A 26,923-nucleotide genomic window follows, 5' to 3' on the forward strand; every position below is an offset into this window, starting at 1 on the left:
TAAAAAGTTAAGGTACCAAATTATGTCAAAAATTAAAGAATAGAGATTAAATTTTGAGTATAATATATGGACCAAAACTAAAATATCTCAAAAAAAACAAATAGAGGGATCATTGTTGAAATTAAACCATTATATTATAATGTAAAAAATTTAAAAAAAACCTTAACTTGGACACTTGTCATAAGGAAGTCATAAGGAAGGTTTTTTTTTTTTTAATACAATACTTAAAAGTACTCATAGCCTCTCCCCCGACCCTTAAATAGGAGAATAATGCATTTTAACACACTCGAACTCACGTTATTTTACACTGACAATAATGTCAATATCAATCAAACTAAAACTCAATTAATGAAGTTTATAGATAAATTATAATTGATTATGTTAGTATATTAATCAAAGTAATGTATTTTAATATTCAAAGTACAAATATATTAATCAAAGTAGTGTATTTTAATATTCAAAGTACTAAATAAGCGATTAATCTCCTAAGATCGATATATATATATATATATATATTAAGAATTCTTCTCTTTGATATAAAATCAAGTTACAGATTAATGGAGAAATAATTACATCAACAAAATTTGAATCCTGATTATCAGGATGTCAACACAGAATCTTAACTATTGTTCTCATATGTAGTCTGACGGAATTATTCTCTCTTTTCAAGGGCCTCGGTTTTTATGCAATTGATCCTTCACCTCCCTTTTATTCCTTTCTCTTTTTTCTACTGCATTTAGACCCTTCACCTTTCCTTTTTTCCTACTGCATTTAAGTCCATTGATTTTGTCTTGGGATTCTTTGTTCTTTTACCTGTCAACGCAACCATATAGAGCATTGGTAGCATTTTATCATGAAATCTACCCCAATTTTGGATGGCAGATAGCATTTGGGTGAATTTTGTTAGAAACATTAGTCATAGAATTCTAACAAACTATTAACCCAATTTTTTCAGTAAACCAATAAGAAATACTTAATTTGATTCGTTAGAGAAGCTATTGAAGTGATCGGCTTTGTATGCTACTTCATATATTATTTTTCTATGGTAGAAAAGAATAGGGTAAATATATTTTTTGGTACATGTATTTGGTTTCAGTGTTCAAATTAGTACTTAAATTCTTTGGTCTAATTTAATACTTGAATTTGACTTCCGTTACACATTTTAATTAGTTTTTATAACATTTTTATGCTGTGGACCAGTCATGTGGCATACATGTTACATCATCAATTGAATGGTATTGTCATGTCAATAAATACATAAAAATCGAAAAAATTGTAAAAAATTAAAAAGTAATCTATAATATATATAAAAACATAAATTTGAAAAAACTTTGAACCGATGAGAATGCCCTTTATTAATAGATTAATTTTAAAAATAATTATAATTTAACTTAGAATTATTAGTGTAAAAAGTTGCTAATTTAAAAATAAAGTAATTACTTGAATAGAACTCTAAGTATAAAATATAAATAAAAATATGATAATTATAATTTAATTTACAATTATTAGTTAAAATTTTCACTTAAAAAAGTTGTGTTAATTTTATTGATATAAAATAAAGTAATTATTTTAATAGAATTTTAAGCATCTTAATTATCACTTAATTAATATTAAAGCTATATACCAATTAAATTTTTAAGTTAACTTTATAAATAACATTCCATAATTAGGTATATTTATTAAAGTAGCATCTAAGAAAAATTACCAATAAAAATGGAGAATTTTAGGATTAATAAGTCAAAGTCATATAAAAAGAATGGAGAATTAAAGCAATGGTTTTCAAAGAAACAAAATTGAGTTATATTCAAACAAAATGACATTAGAGAGTGATCAAATAATATTTTCAATAATGATGAGGTAATATAACACTATATTATTTTTAAAAATTTCTATAAATTTATAACATATGAAGCAAACAATCACTATTATTAAATATGTTTATTAATTTAATTTAAATAACGTTTGTATTTATCTTGAACTAATATTATAATTGTTGCATGTTGTTTTGCTTTTATTCTTCTTCTTTTTTAAAAAAAATTAACAATATAATTGAGCTCCTTTAATTGATATGTACAATTACATTAATATCTACCATTATAATGCTTTTAATGAAATTCAGAACACAAATTAATTCAACATAAATTCAATTAGAAAATAAGAATAATTAAAAAAAGAGAGATTTGTTATATAATTATAATAAAAACAATCTGACCTGAGATCCAACCCTATAGACTTAAGGGCGACAGACATTTTAAGAAGGAGGATCTTTTCTTCTCTACTTTTGGACCAAAATTATATCATTTTAATCTTTACATCCGTTGATTTAATATATCAACAAAATTAAAATATTATTATAATAAAACAACGAAAACAATCTAAGAATCAAACTGAATATTATTAAAATTTTATACATAAAACATTTGTCATTTCAATTAAAATTCGTTAAAGAAATAAGATTTTCATAAATAACTTTTGACTTTGCATACAGTTGACATATGTAGGAAGGTGTTTGAAAAAAGGAAGCATATGATAAAACGAGGGCATAATTGCAAAAAAAGCCCTCAAACTTTGGGGGCATTTGGATATATGCCCCTAACCTTGTTATTTTCTGAAATCGGCCCTTAACATAACTGATTTTTCAGACATCACCTTAGTTCAAACGGTAACTGTTAACTGACTGTTAGTCAACAACCGTCAAAAAAATTGGTCTATGTGGCATTCCAGTTGACTGATGATGTGGCAGACATTAAAATAAAAATGCTGACGTGGCAAAAAAATAAAACAAATTTAATAAACATAAAACAAAAAAATCCTAATTTCCCAAATTCAATAAACCTCCAAATCCATAAACTCTCAAATCTTCATTGAATCCCCAAATTCCCAAATCGTGAATTCCCAACTTTTTTTTCTCATTCTCAAGTTGCTTAAGGATTAAAGCAATTTGAATTTGGTTCTGTTGTTTTATCTATTTGGGATTTTGGGGTTTTTTCTTTGTTCTTCCCCCTTTGTTCATAGCTGTAAGTTGTCTCATGCTCTTCGTTTTTCTTTTAAATTTTTTCTCCTTCTTTTAGTAAGCATTTGATTTTCTTATTTGGTTTTTTTCCTTTTCTTTTTCACCCCATTTGTTTTTTTTGTTATTTTTATATAGCTGTGGATAGTTTATTTTTATAAATTTCTCTTATTGGATTTGATGAAATATTAAATTTTTGAATACCGAAAGAAATGCTAATTAGATCCAATCTTAAAGGTTTGAAAAACTCATATCTTATCTCAACAGCTACAATTATCAATAGAATGATCTATTTTACTTGTTCACTATCGCCTTCTTCTTCTTTTATTATTATTTTTATTTTTTTCCTTACATTCGTTTAATACTATGATTTTCACTTAGATATTATGTTATATGATGTTAAAATAATGAATATGTTTGGCCATTGCAGGGTTCTTGAATAGGTTGATCTAGAAGAAAAAGAAAAGCGTGGAAATTTTTATTGAAGTAAGAACAGTATGCGGTGGTGGTTTTTGTAAGGATAGTTTTTGTAGTGACATTTGAGTTTTTTATTGACCTGGATTGTAAATTTTGGTAAGTGCGTGCATGAGATTCTTGTAAATAAAATGAGACAACCATATGTTTTAAAAAAGAAAAATGGTGTTTGGCATGAGAGAAAAAAATGGCAGCAACCATGTATTTTGAAGAAAAAAAAGCGGTGTTTGGCAAGAGAGAAAATGAGAATTTTTTTTTTAAATAGATGACATCATCTATGACGTCATGCTCTTATGTGGCATATCACATGGGCAATTATGTTGACCTACAGTTTTATTAATGGTCAACGTGAGTTGACTGTTAAAATTGGGCTGATTTCTTAAAAAATCGTAACGTTAAGGGTATCAATCAAAAAATAAAAAGGTTAAGGGCACAAAACCAAAAACCCCCAAACATTGAGGGTTTTTTTTTGCAATTATGCCTAAAAGGAGTAAAGACGGAAAATGAGGGGCGTCTTTGGACGGCAATGTCATCCATAGCAAGGCCCAACCCCCTACTCAATCCTTAATAGACGGGCGTTTTTTCTTTTCTTTCTCTACACTTGATTAGCCGGATAAAAATGAGCTTATTCTCATTCTTCAACTCAAGTTTAAAGTTTTCATATTAAAAAGGTTTTAGATTAGCCTTGCAAGCTACTTTAAGTAGAACAATTTAAGGGTTTGTCTTCTCTCTATTACTTCATGTCGATTATTATTCAATATATATTTAATTTTCATATTAATAAATGGGTTCTACGCATTTTCATGATAATGATTAATATATTAGATATTGATGGATAAAAGTAATAGATTAGATTTAGTTCAATTGATAATTCTAACACTTGAACTCAATAATTAGGGTTGACATAGATTCGATTTGGATTGGTTTTCAAATATATTTAAGCAATAATTAAACTAAAATCAATTTGAATCTAATAAAACCAATTCAAAATCAAATTAAACACTACTATTTGAACTGATTTTCAATTTTTTCAACTCTATCAATATTGACCGAGTTAAATTCAAATCAATAATATTTTCTTTTAAAACTCAATTAGTTTTGCTTTTACTCAAAATAAGAGTTAAAGATGTTTGATTTGCATAACTTTAAACAGATCTTAGCAGTGTTGGTAAATGTTGAGGCTTTGGGATGCTGAAATTCTGGGTTCAACTCCCACTTTGCTTAAAACATGTGTCGGTTGTCTATAATAAGGTTATTAGTTCGATTATGCTTTTTGTAATGCTTGATTTTAATTATAGTTGATTTAGATATTTATTGTTTGTAATTATAATCGTACTTGAAATATTTTAAAAATTTAAATTAAATCCATTTTTTAAAAAAATGTGTTACATCAATTCTATTTACTTTAATACGGATCGAGTTTGGAAAATGACATTCTCTAATGCTTAAGTCAGTGAAAGAGCGTGGTAATAAAGAAAAATCAATAATGAGGTTGAAGATATCGGTGATATATGATGATGATAAGAGAAAGATGATCTCCCATAGGGGATAATGCCTCCTGTCCCTATGTTTGGTCCCCAAAGTTGCTTCTTATTGGTTGTTGGTTAAGGAGTCCTACATTGTATTAAACTGAGTTGGCAGTGCTTCACAACTAGCATATTTGTCCTTATTCACATTATAGTATTGTTGCGAGTGAGAAAGTTCTTAGCCTACGACAATGAGTACGACTAAACAATAAGTGTTGTGAATATGTTTGACATTCGTGATGAATGTGACGACGATGATGGGGCTCACCAAATGGATCTTATTGGAAGGTGAGTGGTGGAGTCATCATGATAATATCGATCATAACAACTCCCCTTACCATGGTTCTACAAGATTAATATTTAGTTAAGGGTACTGGAGGTTTTCCTTTAAAGCACACTTCAATGATCAAGTCAATAATCAAATAAAAATATAAAGAGAATGTAAAGAAAACTTAAGAATATCGAGAAAGAGAGCTTATCCTTTTTAGACTAATGTGTGAGAAATGAACGAGAGAAGAGTATTTTGAGGTATATGGTGGTGTCTAAAGTGTGTTTTAATGAGAGGGACACGTTCTTATTTATAAAAAAAAATATGTTCTAGTAGGGTGCAAGTTAAACAAGTTAAGTGGAAGACGCAATTGGGTGCACCTAGTGCTACGTGGTGTGCAACCATTAGAGGTGCAAATGGTTTGTAACCATTGGAAGTGCAAAAGGTTGCTCGAGGATGCATAAAGCTTAATGAAGCTACGTTACACTAGTATAATTAGTATTCCAATATAACACTTGTCCCTTTCAGGTTTGTGATAGATTATAAAGTGATCTAGTGAAAACATATTATGTGTAGAAGTATAAGAAATTTAAAAAGTACAATCAATATAAAAGTAGTGAAACATCAAAATTATGACTAATTGAATATACCTATTTTCACTTTTAAGGCTCGGTGGAGATGTTTGTTGCTTAAGAGAAAGATGAGTGACTAATTGATTGTAGAAAGTTGATGAGATGTTCTTAAAGGTTCAAATTAAGACTTGAGAAAAATGATGGAAACCCAGTTCGTTAAAGGGTGACATCCTTCATCCCAATCGCACACGTTTGCGTGCGTGCCTCCTTATCCATATTCATTCAAAGAGAAAAATAGTTTTTTTTTTTTCGTTAGAAGTTATCGAAACCAAAAAGCCAGACAAGTTCAAACACTTCTTTTTTCTCTTTCTTTTTGTATTTTTCGAGAAATTTCTCTCTCCAATCCATTTCCCAAGCATCCCCACCACGCTCCCCCTCTCTCTTTAATTTGAAATTCTCCATTTATGTCCTTATTTATTACACCATAACTCACCCCTAAGGGGGAAAAATATTTTTTTTTCCGCCCATTTCCTTCAAAAACTACTGCTACTGCTGCTACTTCTTCTTCTTTGTTTTCATCTTGGGCCTCTTTCTTTGTTTTTTTTTTTCCTTTTAATTCAAATGGGTTTTCGATTTTGAGCTGAAGGTGTGTAATTTTCTTTTTTGTGTATTTTGGTATCTAGATTAATTTTTCGTATATTGGTTATAAAGTTTCCTCTTTTGGAATATTGTAGATCTGTTTGATTCTTTTAGGGTTTTTGGTAATGATTTTTTTGGAAGATATTTGATTATTTCACCTACATTGTTTGTAACCTGTGATCTTCACAATTATGAATTTTTTGTGAAAAAAAATTGTAATCTGATTTTTTGATGAATGTTTATTTTTGTGGTAAATTAAGGTGGAATGCAGACCGGTTGGTGACATTTAAGAGAAAAAAAAAAGGGGAAGCATCGAGGGTTTAAAAAGTGGGTGGTAAGAATACTTTGTTTTAATGATTGAATTCTTTATCAGTTTTTTTGTTAGTGGAAACTGTTTTTTGATGATGTGCATTGATGAACCTTAGTTATTATTATTGAATGATAAATAGGTAGATTTGATTCAAATAATCAAATGTTGATTAATTATATTCATGTTGTTGATTCATAAATGGCTTGGTAATTGTTGATCTTTAGGTTTGATTCAAATAATTATATAATTGAGCATTATATGTAATGTTTAGTATGTGAATGTGATAGATCTAACATAGCTTGGTTTGATTCAAATAATCAAATGCTGATTAATTATATTCATGTTGTTGATTCTTTAATGACTTGTTAAAAAGGTAAATATCAGTTGATCTTTGTGTTTGGATACCCTGCTTGTCAGGTTAGGAGAAAAAAGATTGTATGAATTGGTTAGTACTCTGAATGATCAAATATGGGCTGGTTTGATTCATATAATCATATGCTGACTAATTTTATTCATGCTGTTGATTCTTAAATGACTTGCTAAAAGAATATCAATATTGACCTTTGTGTTCGGTTGTCCTAAGGTTGGTTTCGTAGAAGGGATTGTATTAAACTGTTATTAAGAATGATCCTACACTAGTTTCATCTAAATGTGACATTATTATCCTTTTTAAGCGAGGAACATGCTTTTTACCCATTATTTGTTAAGTATTTGATATTGTTTCATGATGGTTAGTGATGATGGGTGGAACAATGAACTGATCTTTGAATTTGATTTGTATAAAACATTTTGTAGTAAGCAGAATGCTAACTAATTTCTTGCATTTTTGTTTGTATTTTCAGTTTAGACGTGCTTTGCTACTATCATGGCATCTGTGAATCCATTTTTTGACGACTTGCAAAGTAAGCCTGAGGTTATTGATCCTCCACAAAATGACGACATTATGGATTGCGAAGCCGTTAATGATCCTACTCAAGCTGCTATTAAACCTAATGTGACTGTGTCTAGCAGCGTTCGTGAGCTGCTGGAGTGCCCTGTTTGCTTAAATGCAATGTACCCTCCAATTCATCAGGTTTGATCATATGAAACCTTATAACCAGTGATTGCTTCCATGAAGTTGTTTACTTGCACATTCTATATTTTGTCTTGTGGAATCGGTTTCTATCCATAATATCAGTTTCAAATTACGTTACTTGTACAAATCATCTTAAGGATTTCTTAGCAAACAATGTCTATTTACAAGTTGATTCTATTCTGCATACACTTGCCATCGGCTGTATTGATTTAACCTCACACATTAATATGGTGACATAGGTTCAATATTTTACGTTTGAAGTTCTTTTGACGTTTTTCGTCTTGTTTTACTTCTGGTTGCTGATCATTACTTACCTAGCCCTCATGGTTTTAACCAAGAAGCTAAGACAAAACATGTTAGCATTCCATGGCTAGGATGGATCCAATCAAGAACCTAATCTCTATATATATATTTAAAATAGCTCCTTTTGAAGGACTGCTAAATGGAAACTTCTTCTGTCAGAAGAGCCAAATCCACTCTGATAATGAGAGCATCCATCTCAGCTGTAATGTATACTTAGCTGCACTATGGAATGAAATTCCTTTATCATTGTGCTCTTTATTGGCTTGTGAATATATTATGTATTATTGTATTTTGTTGCATCTCTTAATAGTGAAATTAACATGAACATTGTAGACTAACTGCTGATTTTTTTATTTTTAATGCAGTGTTCAAATGGACACACATTGTGTTCTGGTTGCAAGCCAAGGGTGCACAACCGGTGCCCCACATGCAGACATGAACTTGGTAATATTAGGTGTCTTGCGTTGGAGAAGGTTGCTGCATCTCTTGAGCTTCCCTGCAAATACCAGAGTTTTGGGTGCATAGGCATCTATCCGTATTACAGTAAGCTAAAACATGAGTCCCAATGTTCTTATAGGCCATATAGCTGCCCCTATGCTGGGTCAGAATGCAGTGTCATAGGTGATATTCCTTATCTTGTGGCCCATCTGAAAGATGATCACAAAGTTGACATGCACAATGGGAGCACTTTCAATCACCGTTATGTCAAATCAAACCCGCATGAAGTTGAGAATGCTACATGGATGCTAACGGTATTATTGCTTTATCCTCGCTCAGCATTTCTAATCACATTTTGGTTTCTCTCTAACCCTCTAGAAGAGGAATTATTCTACCGTTTATGCAAATTCAAGAACCGGAAATTTATAAAGTACATACCATTGAAAACAATCATAGTGGGGATCTGAAATTTATAAAAGATATGGTTCACAATGGTTAGAGAATCATATAACGTATATACCAGTGGTTTCCCCTATTATTCTACCATTGAAAACAACCTTATCAGTGGAGATCTGAAATTATTAAAGTGGCTTTGTTTCTATGTTGCTTGGAGTCCCCATACCCTCAAGACTCTCCAAGCACATGGAAAAAGCTTAGCAAAAATTTATTTTCGTGTCAGACACTAGCATCCTACTCTCAAGTAACAAAACTTTCCTGTAAAAAATTGGAGTATCTTACTTGGTTGATTTCTACTTGAATAATAAATTGTTCTTTCTTTTGGTCAATGATATTCAATAGAGTTAACTTTGTTGTTTTGGATTATAATTTAAAGGATTTTGAGAGGAAGTATGTCACTAATAGTTGGATTTGTTTGCACAATTTTAGGTTTTCAGTTGCTTTGGTCAGTACTTTTGCCTACATTTTGAAGCCTTCCAGCTCGGAATCTCTCCCGTCTACATAGCATTCTTGCGGTTTATGGGTGACGATAACGAGGCAAAGAACTATAGCTACAGCCTCGAAGTGGGTGGGAATGGGAGAAAGATGATTTGGCAAGGGGTGCCAAGAAGCATAAGGGATAGTCATAGAAAGGTGCGTGACAGTTTCGATGGTCTCATAATACAACGCAACATGGCTCTGTTCTTCTCTGGGGGAGACCGGAAAGAATTGAAGCTTAGAGTGACAGGAAGGATATGGAAAGAGCAGTGATGGGGGCTGTAGTATCCATTGAATCTGTCATGTTGTGATGGCAAGTAGAATGTTTGATTTGGGTATCATTTAGTCATGTAATTTGTTTGGGGTTTTGTAGGAGGCAAGCTCTCTTTGCGTTATGCAGTATGTATGGGATATAATTGGAAGATGTAGCTTTTATATTTTTATGCCAATTAGTTTATCCATTTCCTATATTCCTTATGTTAATATTATTGGATCCTACAAAAAAGGCTCAGATAAAAGTATTTTTAAATAATAAAATAGGTAATTTGAATCTTGAACCAAAATTAAAATTTAATATAATATAATAAAAATATAATTTAAATTTAATTATAAAATATTTATAAATAATATTTTAACAACAAAACATGTAACCCGAGTTGAAGTTTGAAAAATATATATGTAGAAAGTGACACTTAAGCATACTGTTAGGTATATAAGTTATACTAGATTATAAGGGTGAAAAATAATGAATATATATAATTGATAAAAGTAATGAGATTTTAATTGAAATGGAAATATTGAAAGGCTATAAAAATTATGTTGTTTTAGATTCAAATCTTATTATATGTTTTAGATTTTATGTACAGTATTAATATTTATTATTATGATGTGAAAAGGAATGGGATTCTATAATTTCACTACTCATATAGTCTCGGTTGATGAGTGGTGATATACCCAATTGATTTGGTTTGTATGAAAGTCTTAAAATTAAGCAAAGAGTCATAATGTTTTTTTTTGTGTAGCAATTTGATGAATCTGAAGAGAATGAGCTCCAGAAGGTTGTTTCAGCTTCTAGTCTTGTTTCTTGGGCTATTCTTGCGCATCAAATTTGCTAATGGCTGTAACCTAAGTGCACGAGAAGATAGAATCCTATGCAAAGACAAGGAGAGACAAGCTCTACTGGCGTTGAAGCAAAGCCTGGTCGATGATCATGGACTACTTTCTTCTTGGGGAATTCGTGATTGTTGTCAGTGGAAAGGTGTCGGATGCAACCAGCGAACCAAGCTTGATCTTCGTCCTTCCTTTAGTGATGAACCGCTGAGAGGTACCATTAATCCTTCACTGCTTCAACTTCAGCATTTGAATTTTCTATATCTCAGTGATAATGATTTTGGGAGCAGTCAGTTTCCGGATTTCAATGATTCCTTGAGCAGATTAAGGTACCTAAACATTGCCAATGCTGGATTAAGTCGGAGAATACTTAACCAGCTGGGGAATCTTTCAAGATTGGAGTTCCTTGATCTCGTGGCAATAATTATAGCGTTACAAGCTTTGATTGGCTTTACCATCTATCTTTTCTAAAATATCTTGACCTTAGTTCCAACCATGTTGGAGAAAACAGTTGGCTGAAATTAGTGAATAAGCTCCCTCTTCATCTAGAGAATTTGCAGTTGAGGTCGTGTGGCCTTCATGGTACAATATTGTCCCAACCTCTAAACGGTTCTTTTGCATCTCCTATTAGAGTCAATAATCTCTCCAGAAACAGGCTTTCTTCTTCTTCTGCATTGAAATGGTTGACCAATATAAGTAGCAACCTTGCTGAACTTAACCTTGAATATAATAACTTGATCCAAGCCTCAATTCCAGGGATTTTCAGGAACATGGCTTCCCTTCAACATCTTTATCTCACGGACAATCAACTTGGAGATGGGATTCAAGGATTTATTGGGAACATATGTACTTTAAAAACATTGGACCCTTCCCGTAACAACTTGACTGGCTTGTTTCCCCGGTTGCCTCCGTGCATAGAGAGTTCATTGGAGATTTTCAACTTGGATTGGAACAGCCTTCAAGGTCCATTGCCTGATTTTACAAGGTTTCTTTCCTTGACAAATACACTCTCTCTCTCCCATAATCAATTGAATGGCTCTTTATCAGAAGGCTTTAGTCTAGCTTCTTCCAACTGTTCCAAGCTTGTTGTCTTGGTCCTGGATGGCAACCAACTTACTGGTCCATTACCCAATTTCTGTAATACTGCTTTCATGTCTTTGGAAGAGTTGGATATCAGTCACAACAGGTTCAACGGGACAGTGACTGAAAGTTTGGAGTGCCTGTCTAGGCTTAAGCATTTGCTTGCTTCTCGGAATTCCATGGGAGGTATCATATCTAAAACCCTTTTTGAAAATCTCACCGAATTGCTGTCACTCGACTTATCTTTGAACCATTTAACTCTAAATTTCAGAAGTGACTGGGTTGCCCCTTTTCGGTTGAGACATCTTTCTCTATCGTTTTGCAAAGTGGGGCCATACTTCCCAAAATGGCTTCAAGCTCAAAATGATTTACAGCATCTAGATATCTCTGGTGCTGGAATTTCAGACACCATTACTTGTATTTCTTGAATCTTTCTAATAACCAGATGAGTGGCATTCTGTCAGACCTATTATCACCCAACACTCTGTTCATCACTGAAATGGACTTGAGTTCTAACATGTCTGATGGTCCGTTGCCACTCTTACCTTATATTAATGTGTTGAATCTTGTCAAAAATAGGTTCACCGGATCGCTCGATCCTGTTTGTAAGATCACGAGTAAGTATTTGACTTTTCTTGAGATTTCTGGCAACCTTTTGTCTGGAGAGCTTTCTGAGTGCTTGTTTCAACTTCTAGTTCTGAATTTAGATAATAACAACTTCTCAGGGGAAATTCCGACATCTTTGGGATCACTGTTTTCACTTAAAGCTCTTAATTTACACAATAACAGTTTCTCTGGAGAGATACCTCTATCTTTGAAGGATTGCAGTAACTTAAATCTTTTTGGACCTAAGCAGTAATAGATTGTCTGGAAATATACCAGCCTGGATAGGTTAAAACCTTCCATCTTTGGTATTCCTTAGCCTACAAGCTAACGACTTCAATGGAAGGATACCTGCCAACTTTTGCCGGCTGGCACACATGCAGATCTTGGACCAATCTCAAAACAGTATCTCTGGAACAATACCATCATGCCTAAACAATCTTACCGCCATGGCTCAAAAACGAGTTTATACCTATGGTGGTGGTCGGATTTTCGAGTATGTTTTCGGTTTCTTGTTTAGGCGTACAGGCTACAGCTATGTTGAAAAGGCAAGGGTTAGATCATAGATAGAAAGGAAACGAGTATGAATATGAAAGATATCTTGGACCGTTCAGAGTCATTGATCTTTCAAGCAACAAATTAACTGGAGAGATTCCCAATGAGATAACAAGTCTGTTTGAACTGGTTGCACCCAACTTGTCTAGAAATGGTTTGACTGGTTTGATCCCTCACAACATCAATCAGTTGAAACAATTAGAGTCACTTGATTTGTCAGAAAACCATTTGTCAGGTAGAATCCCGGTCACCATGGCTGATCTAACTTTCTTGAGTTACTTGGACTTGTCGTATAATAACTTGTCAGGAAGAATCCCATCAAGCACTAAACTCCAGACTTTTGATGCTTCAGCATTTGTGGGTAATCGGGCACTTTGCGGGTCTCAAATTACGGTGCAATGCACAGAAGATGATACGAATCTGATCAAACCAGATCATAATAAACTTGAAAATGGAGATGAATTCAGGAATTGGAGTTGGATTCTGGATGGGGTTCTGGGGAGTTTTTACTGCTTTACTGTAGAAGCGCTCTTGGAGATGTGCATTTTTTCAGTTCCTGGACAAATTAAGGACTCACTCTACGTCACCTTCTTATTGGGCAAGATTGCAGAACATGTTTAAGAGGTAGAGACGCACCGTCCCAATTTCACCATTTTAATAAATTATATTTTTATAATTTAAGATTAAAATGTGATTTTTTCATTATTAATTTAAAATTTTATAAATTATAAAAAATTTAAATGAGGCTCTGCGACTGCTTTTCCATCTAGGTTAAACATCTCTTTTCTTTTATCATCATATATATAAATAATTGTATATAAGGTTAACGGACTTTCCTTTTGTCGACACGTGGATAGGTCTTATATTTCAACATTATAAACAAATGGTTAAATGTCACTTTGGTCCTTCTATTATGTCAAATTTTAAGCTTTAATCTTTATACCTAGTTTCTAACCTCTATATTTTTATAATATTATTAATTAGTTCAAATTAATATTAGTAAATTTTCAATTAAAACATTATTGATTATATCTAATTTGAATACATGAGTGTTTTAGAGGATTACACATGGCTTCTCATTTTTTTATACTATAAGACTATAGTCAAATTTCAGTTTTGACTCTTATACTATATTGAAACTTGAGATTTAATCTATATATAATAATTTTGTCATAATTTGGTCTGTATATTTTTTTATAATAGTTAATATTAATGCTGACATCAATTTTTCTTAAGACTATTCCAACAAAAAATTGATTTTATCATGATAAGTTCAATTGAGTATTTTAGAAATCTAGATAAAAATTTTTAAACTTATTTTATTATTACATGTGAATCAAGTGAATTTTTTTTAATTTCAAAATATCTCATGAATTTAATAAAAGAAATTTAATGATAGTAACGATTGAACTTGAATTTTAAATTGAAAAGCAGGAGAACTAAATTCCAAATACATGAAATGTATAACAATTTAGAGCATATTTTTAATTTTTAATTTTTATTTTATAATTTAACACACAAAAAAATAATCAACTAAATATTAATAAAAAAAAAGGGTTTTACGAAATAAAAAATTTGGGCTTGTTTTGGGTCTCTTTTATGAGGAAAAATGGGTGGAGGCTCAGCCCCATATTATGAAATTTTAAAATATCCCTAATTTCCCTTTCCTATTTTGTGAAATCAAATTTTCCTCCCCAAATCCCAAACTCTCCGAAGATTTTAATTCCGGAGAGGTCACGTGCTATCACATCCGATTCATCAAACAAGAATCAAAGACAGTAAGAACGAAAGTCACGTGCCCAAAAATGGCGGCCTCTTCGCCAGCCGTGACGAAAAGCATCAGCGAAACAACCGCCGCCGCTATCAAGTCGACATCGACGACGGCTACAGCTGCTGCTGCTGGGGTAACAGCGACGCCTCTTCCTCCTCCACCGTTTCAGCGTATGGATACTCCTCCTAAGACACAGCGAGGGCTTAATAAACCCAAATGTATTCAGTGTGGCAATGTTGCTCGCTCCAGGTAATCCAAATTCTCTTTTTCTATCTTCATATAATGCTTTAAAAAGAAGAATTTGTTTAGTTAGGAGTTCTTTTTGGTGGCAATTGGGATTTAGGTTTATTTCAATTTGGAATTTAGTAATTCTCCCCAAAAGAACAAATGATTCTAGGAAATATTATCAATTGAAACAGCAAGATCAAAATAGATAGTACTGTACTGGTCTTGTGCCGTTTTTTGTTTTTGTTTTGGCTTACTTTATTGGTATTTTCCAAGTTTTTTAATTTAAAACCTGTTTTGACCTCCCTAAGCTAGATGCTTGTTACTTAGGTTGGTTGTCAATTTTGTTATTTGGATTTTGTTTGGTTAAAAGTTGCAAGTAGTAAACCATGTAATCTCCACAAATAACTTATAGTTGATACCTGTCTACTGAATAATTATGTAATTAACTTATGAAGTTGACAGGATTACTTGAATTAGCTGTTCGATTATTATTATCATTTTATTTTGGAAGAGTGTACAACAATCCAATGACTGTTAAAATTTACCCATCAAATCACTCTTGTTTCTCAAATTATTTCTGCAGGTGTCCGTATCGCTCGTGCAAGAGTTGTTGCTCGAAAGCACAAAATCCATGCCATATTCATGGTATGGACATATTATCAATCAAGAAACTTGAAAAACTAGTTCGTTTTTGTTATTGTCAAATCAGATGTTTTTGGTAACGGGATGATATCCAATTTTGTGATTACTTATCGGGAAGAAGTCAGAGTTTTAGGGTCTGTGGGTGGTGGATATAAAGTACAAATCATGTTGAAGATGGCTAGAAGGGATGTTATCTTGGAACACATTATAAAGACACAAGGATTCTTCTTGGTAGTCATATGCTATGTTATTGGACTTGAGTGTGAGTGTTGGATATGGGTATGTTCATTAAGTTTTTCTAAGTATTTAGAGGGTCTTTGAAGGGTCATATCCGCATACCTATGTCCAGAAATGTGGTGGGTGTAAGTGTTGGATATGAGTACTTCTAGCAAATTAAAAAGTCAGAGCAACATAGGTCAGGTCATGTACCTTGAGTCACAAGATTAAACATTTTAATTTTGTTGGAATGGCCATATCTCCTATTCAAGGCTAGCAATATGATAAGCTTAGGTTTGTACTTATTTCTAAAAGCATGGTCATATAGTTTCCCCTTTTTACTTGATATCAAGGGGGAAATTTTTGACAACATAATTAGTTGTCGTTGTCTGCAAAATGAAGCTGCAAATATTTTTGAAGACTGGATAGTTGAGAGGATATATGTATTGTCAAGGAATGAAGCAATGAGCATCATAAGTAACTAACTTTCTGATTTATATTGCAATTTCAGTTTTAAAGTCAAATTCAGCTTTTCCAGAGAAGACACCGTCTTCAAGCACTCCGTCATCGGACCAGAAGTCAACTCAGGCTTCTTCTCAAGCGTAAGTATAAAAAATCCACTAACAATATGCATGTAGTTTTCATATTTGATTTGGGCATAGAAGTCTATCTTGTATCTAGCAATCAAAACTGAAAGAATGGGACAAAATCGAAGAAGCATATTTCTCTACAAGCAATGTCACTTTCTATGTGAAACAGCCACTGTGAAGAATATAGTTGCCAAACTTTGTTAGGCATGCATGTAGTTTCTCACTTGTTTTTGGTTTCTTGTAAAGCCTTCAGGACCCCCATAGTGTTCTGTTTTTCACTCTTTGAGTTACTGACTTCATTATTGTCTGCATGAGTTTTTCAACGCTATCTTTCTGAGCTTTAAATTGATTTTTGAGTTTGTCATTTGACTTGTGGCTGACTTCTCACATGATGAATGTTGTTCAGGACTCCCTTAAGGGTTCCCTCATTTCGGCAACTTTCCAATGCTTTTGCACAGTTTGACAATCTGCAGGTCCGCACGAAGAAACACCTGACAAGAAAGGTATGGTACTGTTTACTGTAAACAGATACTCTTGTTCAAGCTTGATATATTACTTTATAAGCCTTAACCTGTGCACTATTTCAGGATGCTGTTGCCTTAAATGAATGGAGGTTTTCCAAGTTGAAGGAATTCAAGGACAGAAATATTGAAATTGAAAACGATGCTTTTGACCGGTACATGCAGAATGTTAGTTTACTTGAGGAAGTCTTTTCTACAAAACCTATGCAAGACGGGTCTGATGAGGATGAAGAGTCTAAGCCTAGCTCCACTTCACAGGAAGACGAGACCTTGGCAATGACTTCAGGTCTGAAGTTGGCACTAAGATCGAATCCTGTGAGATCTGATAACACCAGAAAGAGGATACTGCAAATTGTTGACCAGGGAATAAAAAAGCTTCAGAAAAGTGAACCTAACAATGGAGCTACTGATCCAGATGATCAAAATAAACTTGATAATAGGTTGAAGAAGGCAAATCCCTTGTGGGTCGAGAGATCTTCGATGTTAAGTGATATCATGGACAAGTTGAACAAAGCTCGAAATGAAGAGGATATAAAATCTTGTCTAGAGATGAAAGCACAACTTTACAATCAAAGCACAGTGTCTACTCCAACAGAAATTAAAGATCCCGACACGTTGAACGAGCAGGACATAAAGAACGACACAACTCCTGGAAAAGTAGCAAATTATCCAATGCCGAAATTGTTCGCATCGATGGAAATTGATCAAGAAACTCTCAACAAAGTTGATGCACATTTCTCTTCCCTGGAGCAGATTGAAGACTTATAACTGTAAGCGGTATATTATTCCCACAACGATAGATTACTAGTCTTAGGTTAACCTGTTAAGTTATGCGATGGTTTGAATTTTCCACCCCTTTTAGACTTAGTAACAGTGGCTTAAATTTAGCCGAGTTAGTTGATGCAGTCATTTTAGAAAGGTAACATTTAGTTGGTCTGGAGTTCTAATTTCAATGTCTACAATCCTTTCCTTTATTTTTGAACTGCAGGCTGCGATTTCTTTTGTATAAAAATGCAGTGATGATTTGAATTTTCCGCCCCGTTTTAGGCTTAGTGATAGCATAAACTAGCTCGGTCGGTTCATGTCACCACTGTAAAAGGTGGCATTTAACCGGTCTAGGGTTTGAAGTTGCAGGCTGCAATTTCTACCCGAATTTAATAGGTTTTGAGTTTGAATTTCGATTTCTATAATTTTTTTTAGACTGCGGATTGTAATTTCTTATGTATAAAAAGGCTTAAATTTATTGTTGTAATTTAGGCTCTCTTCTCATTTGTGCTTAGTGGAGAAGTTGAGTGTTGTTGATACTGCAACCATTTTAGTGTAATCAATTTAAATGTAAGATATAAATTTATTTACTTTCATTTCTTTATTCTTCATTTTTATGCTGTTTGGATTTTTATTGCTTGGTTATTTGGATATAATATAATAAAAATATAACATGATAATAAAAGAAATACACGAATAAATATTTTAGAATTTATATAATATGAATTATTAATTTTTTTCATAGAAAATAGAAAATACATGCCTAAAAACTAGGAATGTATGGGGATAGAGGCCTCCTCATGCAGTGAATTATTAACATCAATCTAATCTCGTAATATACTGTGGTGGATATGTGAGAAGAACTGATTGGTTTAACTTCCTTACTGTTGCCTTGGCCAAACTATTAGCTACCGTATTACTGTCTCTCAAAACATATCTAAACCTTACTTTTCAATCTTTAGTGCACCATTCATGTATTAATTGGACTTTTGCAATATTACTAATTGATGCGAAACCATTTTGAATAGTATCTATTAACATTGCATTATCACAATTAACCTTTACCTGATTGAAACCCTTTGACCAAGCCAACTTCAACCCTTCAACAACTGCTCGTGCCTCAATCTGAAATACATCAGACACCCCTATTATCATTGCAAAACTCGTTAACCAATTCCCATTTGCACCTCTCACAGCTCCTCCTATTGTTGCTTTGGTATTGCTCATTGGTATTGATCCATCGACATTAATCTTGATCTAGCCTAAATCAGGATGCTACCACCCTTGTTCCGTTTTAGAAAAATAGGCCAACTATTCCATATTATCACTAAAACCAAAAGACTTTGCCCAAGCAAGAGTCGAGGCAATAAGTTCATGGCTACTTTTACTAGCATTATTAAAAATGAATTCATTACAATTTTTCCAAAGAAATTAGGCCACAATTGAGAAAAAGTTGGCCATTTGCCCCGTCAAAGCTTAAATTCCCTTCATTTAAGATATTCTAGTGTACCCAACACCCAACATGTAAATTAAAGAATTCCAACTGGTCATAGGTATTAATGACCTCCACACAAACTGGGCGAAATCACAATCTCTCACAGCATGAATTTTTTATTCCACTGCCTTTCCACATTGTTCACCAAAAGGGAAAAATAGTCATACATCTTTGTGTGCGCTCCTCATTTGTCAATAGTTTATTCCAAACAAGCAGTCACAAAAAAGGTCCATACTCTTTGGGGAGTTTTTGTCACGAGCATAAGTATTAAAGTAATGAATACCTTGCCTTTGTGTAAAACTTTTGGCTACCAACATCACTTTAAATTTACCAATGGTTCCATTGACCTTCATCTTGTTTTTGAAGATCTATAACCTATTGATTTGGACACCTGTGAAAGATTAATTAAGATCCAAATTTGATTTTCTATTATTGAATCTACTCATCATTTATAACTTTTTTTTTTCAAAAAGCAGAATTTTCAGATTTTATTGTCTCTTCAAATGTAATAAGATTAACTTCCGTATTATAACAATAAGGTACCTTATTACCTATACTTTTCCTTTACCTTCTACAAGGAACATAATAAAATTTTTCATTTTAATCATTTTACTTCTTATTAATTCTTGATAAAATTCATCATTATTATCAACTTGTTCCAATAGAATCTTGTTCTCATTTGAAGAATGAATTAAATATTGTTGTTGTAATTATCTTGAAATAAAATTAAATCTATTTTCATAAAAATAACATTTCTTAGATTCAATAACAGCATTAATTAAAATTGAATTATTTGGTTCAATTACCATGAACCTATATGCCTTACTATTATGTGCATATCCTAGAAATATATATTTAATTCTTCTTTCACTTACCTTTAGGTGTTTGAACTTTAACAATAACTCTATAACCCCAAGCCTTCAAGTAATTAGGGTTGGGTTTCCATTGTTCATAGGGGATTATTTTAGTTTTCTCATTAAGAACTCTATTCAATATGTGATAAGTTGTTAGAATAGCTTCTCTCCAAAAACCTTATCCAAGACTTGAATATGATAACATTAAATTTACCATTTCAATTAAGAATTTATTTTTTCTTGCACATACACTATTTTTTTTATTGTGGTTTGTAAGGGGCTAAAAGTTGATGGATAATCCCACTGTATTCAAAATAAATTAGATTATAGTATTCTTCACCTTTATTCAATTTTAAGCACTTGATAAACGATTCACATTGAAATTCAACTTCAAATTTATAAACTTTAAATTTATCAAGCGCTTTATCTTTTGAATGCAATAAATGTACATAACAATATCTAGAACAATCATTAATAAAAGTAATAAAATATTTCTTTTTATCTAATGTAGGAGTATTATGCGTGCCACATTAATCACTATATATCAAAACAAGCATTTTTTGTTTTCCTTTTAACCTTAGGGAAATAGTTTCAAGTAATTTTAGTCAACATACATGTATTGCTGATTGTGTTTGCACATGTGCGTAAAACAAACGATTTTTTAAAGGAGATGACAATTAAGCAATAGATAATATACACGATAGAGTCTAAGCAGCTACTAATATGATCTTATAGTACAACAAAACATAACAAGAAGAATTTGTAAGAAAATTAAATATTCTAACTTAAGGACTAAATTGAAAAAAAATATAAAACTTGAATGTTATAACAAATCCTTATCATCAATAAGTAGAAAATATATATTTTTAAAAATAAAGGATAAAGCAATATTAGTGTTTGAAATTGTTATTTTTTAATTTAATCCTTGAACTTGTTTTTGTTTATATTAATCTTAAAATTAAATTTCTTTTTTTTAAATTTTAGTTCATGTGATGACATAACGCTTTAATACTATGTTACACAATCACTTAAAAATATAAATTTTAATAAAAATTTAGGTGATGATGTGACATAATTTTAAAGTGTCATATTCATGAACTAAATTAAAAAAATTAAATTCAAAAATTAAAGCAGACAAAAAAAGAGATAAAATTGAAAAAATATCAAATTTAGTACCTAAATGTTCACTTATCCCAAAAATAAAAACATATTTCAAAGCCATAAAGGAGGTTTCATTTGAAGCAATTAAGTAAGAAAATATAATTAAGGTACCATAAATTTTTTAAAAAATAGAAAAGACAAAAGTGAGCGAGTGCAATCACGTGCTAGATACGCGCGTCGAACAATGAGGTTCTCTTGCATTTGTGGCGTCTGGTAAGAAACCAACGAGCTTTAATTAACTCCCAGAATTGTTGGCGTCTGGAGGCTATTATTCTCCACATTCTATTTTAATAAAAATATTGAAAAAGAAAGTAATTAAACAAATTATGACAAATTAGAAAAAGTTGTTTTCTTTTTCCAGTTGCTTATCCTCTCCAATGCCACTGCAAATCTTCCTTTGACATTTGTTTTTTTCTTAACAATGTAGAACAACCTTTTTAATTCTTGTTTTTAGCTGTAGTTTTATATTCTTTTTCTTTTCTTGATTTTAATATGAATATTTTGTTTTCCTTTAGAATTTTTCCTTTTACTGTTCAACAATATATTTTTTATGCAGAGGAGAATTTGGTCAAAGGTTTCATTCTTCATTCGAATGATCTCATTTTTTTAATTCAGAACCCAAAATATTTAGAAGGTAAGAGTTGTTTTTCTGAATTCAAATGATTAGGTTTTATTTATTAATTAATGAATGCTAATGTAATTCCAATGTAGGCAATGGTTCGTTCGTCATTCGCATGAAAAACCTAAGATGTTTAGAATGTAAGAATTGTTTCTTGAATTCAAATTGTTGGGTTTTTGTTTTATTTGTTTAATGGATGTTTTATGTAATTTAAATGCAGATTAAGGAGCTAACAATTGGGAGTATCCAAATAAGAAGAGTGATTAATGATTAATGATTAGGTCTTCAATTTGGAAGCTGGAGATGTCTACCCAGTACGAAAAATCGGATCCCACGCCTCCTACTGGTAATTTTTTAAATGATTATGGCATACACGAGAAGGATGTGAAAGCAATGAATGTATCGATAACATAAATTTTCATGTATTTGGAAATTCGTTGGAGGATTATACCCATGTGCATATGAATATAAAACAAATAATTCGAAAAAATAAAGAGCCATAATAACATAATCATCAATCACCTTGGTCTATTGATGGTTATTTGCTATTTTCGATCGATTTTGACGAGTTGTACCTAAGAAAGAGTCCTTTTTATATATTTTTACGTATTGCAAACTTGTTAGCTTGTGATTAAGTGCTTGTTTATCATCTTGTATTGAACTTCCTATGTCATCCTGAAAGTTATTTTGTCATGACCTTCTATTTCTTTTAAAAGACTCGTCTTTGATATTTGTTTTTTGATATATGTGTATGAGAACCTAACTTTCAATGATCCTCTAAATACATAAAGAAACCTAGAAAATTTTGATGGTGTTTGATATTGGTATGTGTTCGATATAGGTATGTTCAAATTTTCTCGAGATTTCCATGTATTTAGAAGGATTTTTTTAGAGGATGATAACCCTGTACCAAGATAGTGCTTCCATTAATTTACAGTTAGGTTAAATGTTTTCCAAAAGTTGATTTTTTGTAAGAATATGTTAGGTTAATTTGATTATGTTGGATTTGTAGGATCAAGGTCTTGTTTGTACGATCTATTATGTTCAGACACACCACGGTGGGATCGACCTAGTGATGCAGACACTACATCTTGGCTTCTCAGAAAAGAAACATGGAGATCCTTTGGTATCATCCCTTTTGACTCGTATTTTATATTTGAAGTATCGTATCCATCTAACATGCTACAAGTATATTACATAGATTTGAGTACTAGTGTCGGATATGAATATTGTATGACATTGATGCTTTTGACTTAGAATGTTTTCTTCATTTTTAACTTGTATTATTCATTGAACAGGTCCACAAGCCAGGCTGGAGAGAATGTTGGAAGACACTGGGAATCGTGTTTGTGCAGATTGCGGATCCCCGGATCCTAAATGGGTGTAAGTATCTCATGTTTCCAACTTATTACAGTGTTTTCTTTTCTAAATTTGTTCGTTTCTAGGTTCTGTTTTTCAGATTTGAGTATGCATTCGATATGAGCATAGTTAATCCTTTATAAGGTTTTCATATATTGGAGGGTTCTTGAAGGATCAGCATAATAAAAAGTAGAATTTAAGTTTTCCTGTAAATTTGAAAAATCGTTTGAGGATCATATCTCCATATCTATGTCGGATACCTCAATCTATGCCTCTAAGGCAAGGTGTCAAAATCCTGAAAACATATGGTCCCCTTTTCTTCCAAATAAACAATTTACTCGAAGCAAAGACAACCATTTCTTTGTTGAGCTTCTGGAGTGAGTTTGTACACACATTCTTGAAACATTCATATTTTGTGCTCATGCCCAATATGTGTATGAAGAAATCATTGTCCAAAAAGCTTCCCCACATTTGCATATCCATATCCGACGTTGATATCTGAATCCAAGTAACATAGATATTGCTTGTTTCTTCTTTTGTGAAGGGAAAAAAATGAATATATAGTTTAATATATTGATAAATTTTCCCCTCTTTTCCACAGTTTTTCCTTTTATTGGGTGCTTAAATTTACCATATCAAATTTGCATTGCCCTTGTTTTTGACTATCTTCTTCTTTTCTGCATATCAGATCTTTAAGTATTGGAGTTTTCATTTGTATCAAATGCTCTGGTGTTCATAGAAGCCTTGGATCGCATATATCAAAGGTATTGTTCTAAGATTCTCTTACTCCACTTAAATGAAGTTTTTAAGTAACTGATGTTATTACCATGTCACCCCAATTCTTTTTTCTTTTAAGTATTTGTATTTAACACATATTTAAATATAAAGTTATGATACTTGAATATATGAAAAAATTGAGTATATCTATGTTAAATTAATACCTCATTTGTCATTTACTCTTGAAGTCAAATAATTATAATATTAATGTTTTTCGAGATATATCTTGAACTTATTTAACCTAAAGATATTGATTACACGGATACTTGGGAAAAATGAATCAAAGCAATGTAGTGCCAAATATCCTATTCAATCACTTCTTGATCATTGATTTCCGTAATACTTGGTATAGTATCTTGATTATAGTTCTTTGATTTTCTCATGCACACATGCAAACACAAATAGAAGCGTCCATGCTGAGTCTATGTTACTTGGACAGGTGTTTGATGTAGATATATGTTTGAGATGGGTATATTCAAAAATTTACAAGTTCTTTCAATGCATTTATATGGTTTTAAGAGGATCATATCCATACCATTTTATCCATTAATTGTCTAATTTGATAAGCAATTGTGCTAGGTTTTATCAGTGAAGCTAGATGAATGGACGGAAGACCAAGTTGATGGTCTAGTAAATTTGGGAGGCAATATTGTTGTAAACAATAAGTATGAAGCTTTCCTTCCTAATAACCTCAAAAAACCCAGACCAGATTCATCCATTGAAGAACGCTCTGATTTCATCAAGTAATAATGCCAAATTAAAATTTCCGTATTTTATTTTTTAATTTTTCAAATCCTATTTTTTTCTCAGTATTCTATTTCTTGCATGCTCAGGAGAAAATATGAGATGCAGCAATTTTTGGAAGGCGAACAGACGAGCTGCCGCCTTCAGCCGCATCATCGAACTCCATCGTCTACGTTACCACTTCCTCCCGGCTACCCACTTCTTAATGAGAAAAAACACAGTGAGAAACAAAGCAGACATCGAATCGGGAACAGATTTAGAAACAGCTGGGGAAGAAAAGATAGTGATCATCTGAAGATCAGTAAGAAGAGCAACTCATTGGTAACTATTTTGTTTTTTTGGTTTCGTCAGTTGCTTATTCCCTGTATACATTGCTTTGACTTTTTCATTTTGCTTGTAATATCCATTTTTGACATCCATATCATAAATATGAAAAATTTTCAATGTATTTATTTAGGACATACAAAATTTTCTAAGTGACTTTTATTATTGAAGTGTGTTACTGAATGTTATTTTATTTTTCTATAAATGTCCTGTTTATAGGCAGGTATGGTTGAATTTGTTGGGCTGATTAAAGTGAATGTGGTGAAAGGCACCAATCTAGCCGTCCGGGATATGCTCTCTAGCGATCCCTACGTTATTCTTGCCTTGGGTCATCAAGTATGCCTCTTTCTCTCACTAATATTCTTATATAATTTTAATTTACTTTGATATTATTAGATGTATGAATATGGAGATATGATCTTCAAAGACTCATCAGCATGTCGTGGTAGTATTCCGAGTTCATTGTATTTCCATATTTTGTAGTCGGTCAAGACTCGCGTCATAAAGAACAACCTAAACCCTGTCTGGAATGAAAGCTTAATGTTGTCGATTCCAGAAAACATTCCTCCTTTGAGAGTGGTGAGTTTGATTCTTAAAAGGGAAAAGGAAAATGTAAAATTTAATTGTCTGGGATTTCGTAAAAGGATATCCAAGTTTTGTATGCAGATCGTGTACGATAAAGATACATTCACGACCGATGACTTTATGGGGGATGCGGAGATCGACATTCAACCACTAGTCGCAGCAGCAAAAGCCTATGAGAAGTCGAAGATTCAAGAATCGATGCAGCTGGGGAAATGCGTGGCGAACAGGGACAACAACTTCCTAAAAGATGGTATCATAAACTTAGCAGATGGGAAAGTTAAACAGGAAATCTCATTTAGGCTACAAAATGTGGAGAGAGGGACATTAGAGATTGAACTCGAATGCGTTCCGCTTACTCAATAGCGGTCGGAAATATTTTGAGATGGTAAATTAGGAAAAAACCCATTTGAAAATTTGAAGTGATGTACATGAACAATTTGGTATCTAATTGATGGATTCATGTAAAAACCAGATCCAGAAAGTTGGCTTCAACTCTGTAATAGTATTTCCATATTAATCTGCGAAATAACATTTGTTATGTAAAAAAAAATAAAAGAAGATGTCATCTTCTTCATCTTCTTCTTCCTCACGTCTTCTTCTTATTTTCTTGTTTGGGTAAATTACACCAACAGTCACCCAACTCTGGGGTAGCTGACAAAACAGTCACCTAGGTTTCATTTCAGTCACTCAACTTTTGGAAAGTTACAAAATAGTCACTAATGTTATGAAAAAGTGACAAAATAGTCACTGATTAACAGTTTCTGTTAGGGGGTTAACGGGAGCGCTGACGTGGCAAGTTAATCAACTGATGTGGCAAGTTAACTTGCCATGTTGGTGAAGCGGCTGGGGGGTCTTGGTTTGGGGCGGGTTTAGGGAAAAAATTGAAGGGTTTTGGACTAAATGTTTTAGGGTTAGAAATAGATTAGGATTAAGGGGGTTTGGGAAAGGGGAAAGAAAATTGATTTCTGAAATTTTTAATTGTGATTTGGGTTTTTTTAGGGTTAAAACTAATTCAGGAATTTATTAAGAAGGGTTTAGGGTTAGAAATCGATTCAATATTTTTTTATTCTCAGCGACAATGGGCAATAGAAGAGAAGCTACCAGTGTTGTTACATCCACTTTAACGGGTAAGTTGTTGCATTTAGTTTTACATTTTTTGGATTTCAATGTTGTTATTTCAATTTCAATTTTGATTTCGATTCTGATTCTGATTCTGATTTTGATTTCTATTTCGCTTTTGATTTCAATTTTGAAAGACTCACTGATTCTGATTTTGATTTTGATTTTGATTTCAATTCGATCTCGATTTTGATTTAGATTTTGGTTTTGATTTCGATTTGGATTTCAATTTAGGGTTATTTCAATTTAGGGTTATT

At 32.3% G+C, this 26,923-nt stretch overlaps 4 protein-coding genes across 9 annotated transcripts; all 4 read left to right on the forward strand.

Moving 5' to 3' along the window:
- Positions 1–5,985: 5,985 nt before the first annotated feature.
- Positions 5,986–10,009, forward strand: LOC108453854 (E3 ubiquitin-protein ligase DIS1). 2 transcript variants are annotated; one of them, XM_017752201.2, is made up of 5 exons: positions 5,986–6,496; positions 6,750–6,823; positions 7,642–7,871; positions 8,543–8,929; positions 9,501–10,009. In XM_017752201.2, the coding sequence occupies exons 3-5, from the start codon at positions 7,665–7,667 to the stop codon at positions 9,819–9,821; spliced, it is 915 nt and encodes a 304-aa protein (XP_017607690.1). In that variant the 5' UTR covers positions 5,986–6,496; positions 6,750–6,823; positions 7,642–7,664; the 3' UTR covers positions 9,822–10,009. The 2 variants fall into 2 exon arrangements, with proteins under 2 accessions (XP_017607690.1, XP_017607691.1); XM_017752202.2 differs by having other exon boundaries at positions 6,750–6,816.
- A 583-nt stretch (positions 10,010–10,592) lies between these two features.
- On the forward strand, positions 10,593–12,166 carry LOC108451452 (receptor-like protein EIX1). The gene is made up of 2 exons (XM_017749140.1): positions 10,593–10,987; positions 11,089–12,166. The coding sequence occupies exons 1-2, from the start codon at positions 10,593–10,595 to the stop codon at positions 12,164–12,166; spliced, it is 1,473 nt and encodes a 490-aa protein (XP_017604629.1).
- A 2,329-nt stretch (positions 12,167–14,495) lies between these two features.
- Positions 14,496–18,225, forward strand: LOC108450447 (uncharacterized). Of its 3 annotated transcripts, none has more exons than XM_053027471.1 (6): positions 14,496–14,916; positions 15,479–15,540; positions 16,265–16,355; positions 16,750–16,846; positions 16,931–17,641; positions 17,853–18,225. In XM_053027471.1, exons 1-5 carry the CDS (start codon positions 14,702–14,704, stop codon positions 17,630–17,632), a joined length of 1,167 nt encoding a protein of 388 aa, XP_052883431.1. In that variant the 5' UTR covers positions 14,496–14,701; the 3' UTR covers positions 17,633–17,641; positions 17,853–18,225. The 3 variants fall into 3 exon arrangements, with proteins under 3 accessions (XP_052883431.1, XP_052883430.1, XP_017603566.1); XM_053027470.1 differs by having other exon boundaries at positions 16,931–17,634; XM_017748077.2 differs by having other exon boundaries at positions 16,931–18,225.
- Positions 18,226–21,370: 3,145 nt separating this feature from the next.
- Positions 21,371–26,105, forward strand: LOC108452091 (probable ADP-ribosylation factor GTPase-activating protein AGD11). Of its 3 annotated transcripts, XM_053027700.1 has the most exons (12): positions 21,371–21,562; positions 21,696–21,773; positions 21,851–21,898; positions 21,979–22,104; positions 22,771–22,884; positions 23,057–23,141; positions 23,806–23,881; positions 24,474–24,637; positions 24,728–24,959; positions 25,182–25,298; positions 25,446–25,541; positions 25,629–26,105. In XM_053027700.1, exons 4-12 carry the CDS (start codon positions 22,032–22,034, stop codon positions 25,908–25,910), a joined length of 1,239 nt encoding a protein of 412 aa, XP_052883660.1. In that variant the 5' UTR covers positions 21,371–21,562; positions 21,696–21,773; positions 21,851–21,898; positions 21,979–22,031; the 3' UTR covers positions 25,911–26,105. The 3 variants fall into 3 exon arrangements, with proteins under 3 accessions (XP_052883660.1, XP_052883662.1, XP_052883661.1); XM_053027702.1 differs by lacking the exon at positions 25,446–25,541; XM_053027701.1 differs by lacking the exon at positions 21,851–21,898.
- Positions 26,106–26,923: the final 818 nt, after the last annotated feature.

Source organism: Gossypium arboreum, chromosome 5 (genome assembly GCF_025698485.1).
Source record: "Gossypium arboreum isolate Shixiya-1 chromosome 5, ASM2569848v2, whole genome shotgun sequence".
In the NCBI taxonomy this organism is placed as follows: Eukaryota; Viridiplantae; Streptophyta; class Magnoliopsida; order Malvales; family Malvaceae; genus Gossypium; species Gossypium arboreum.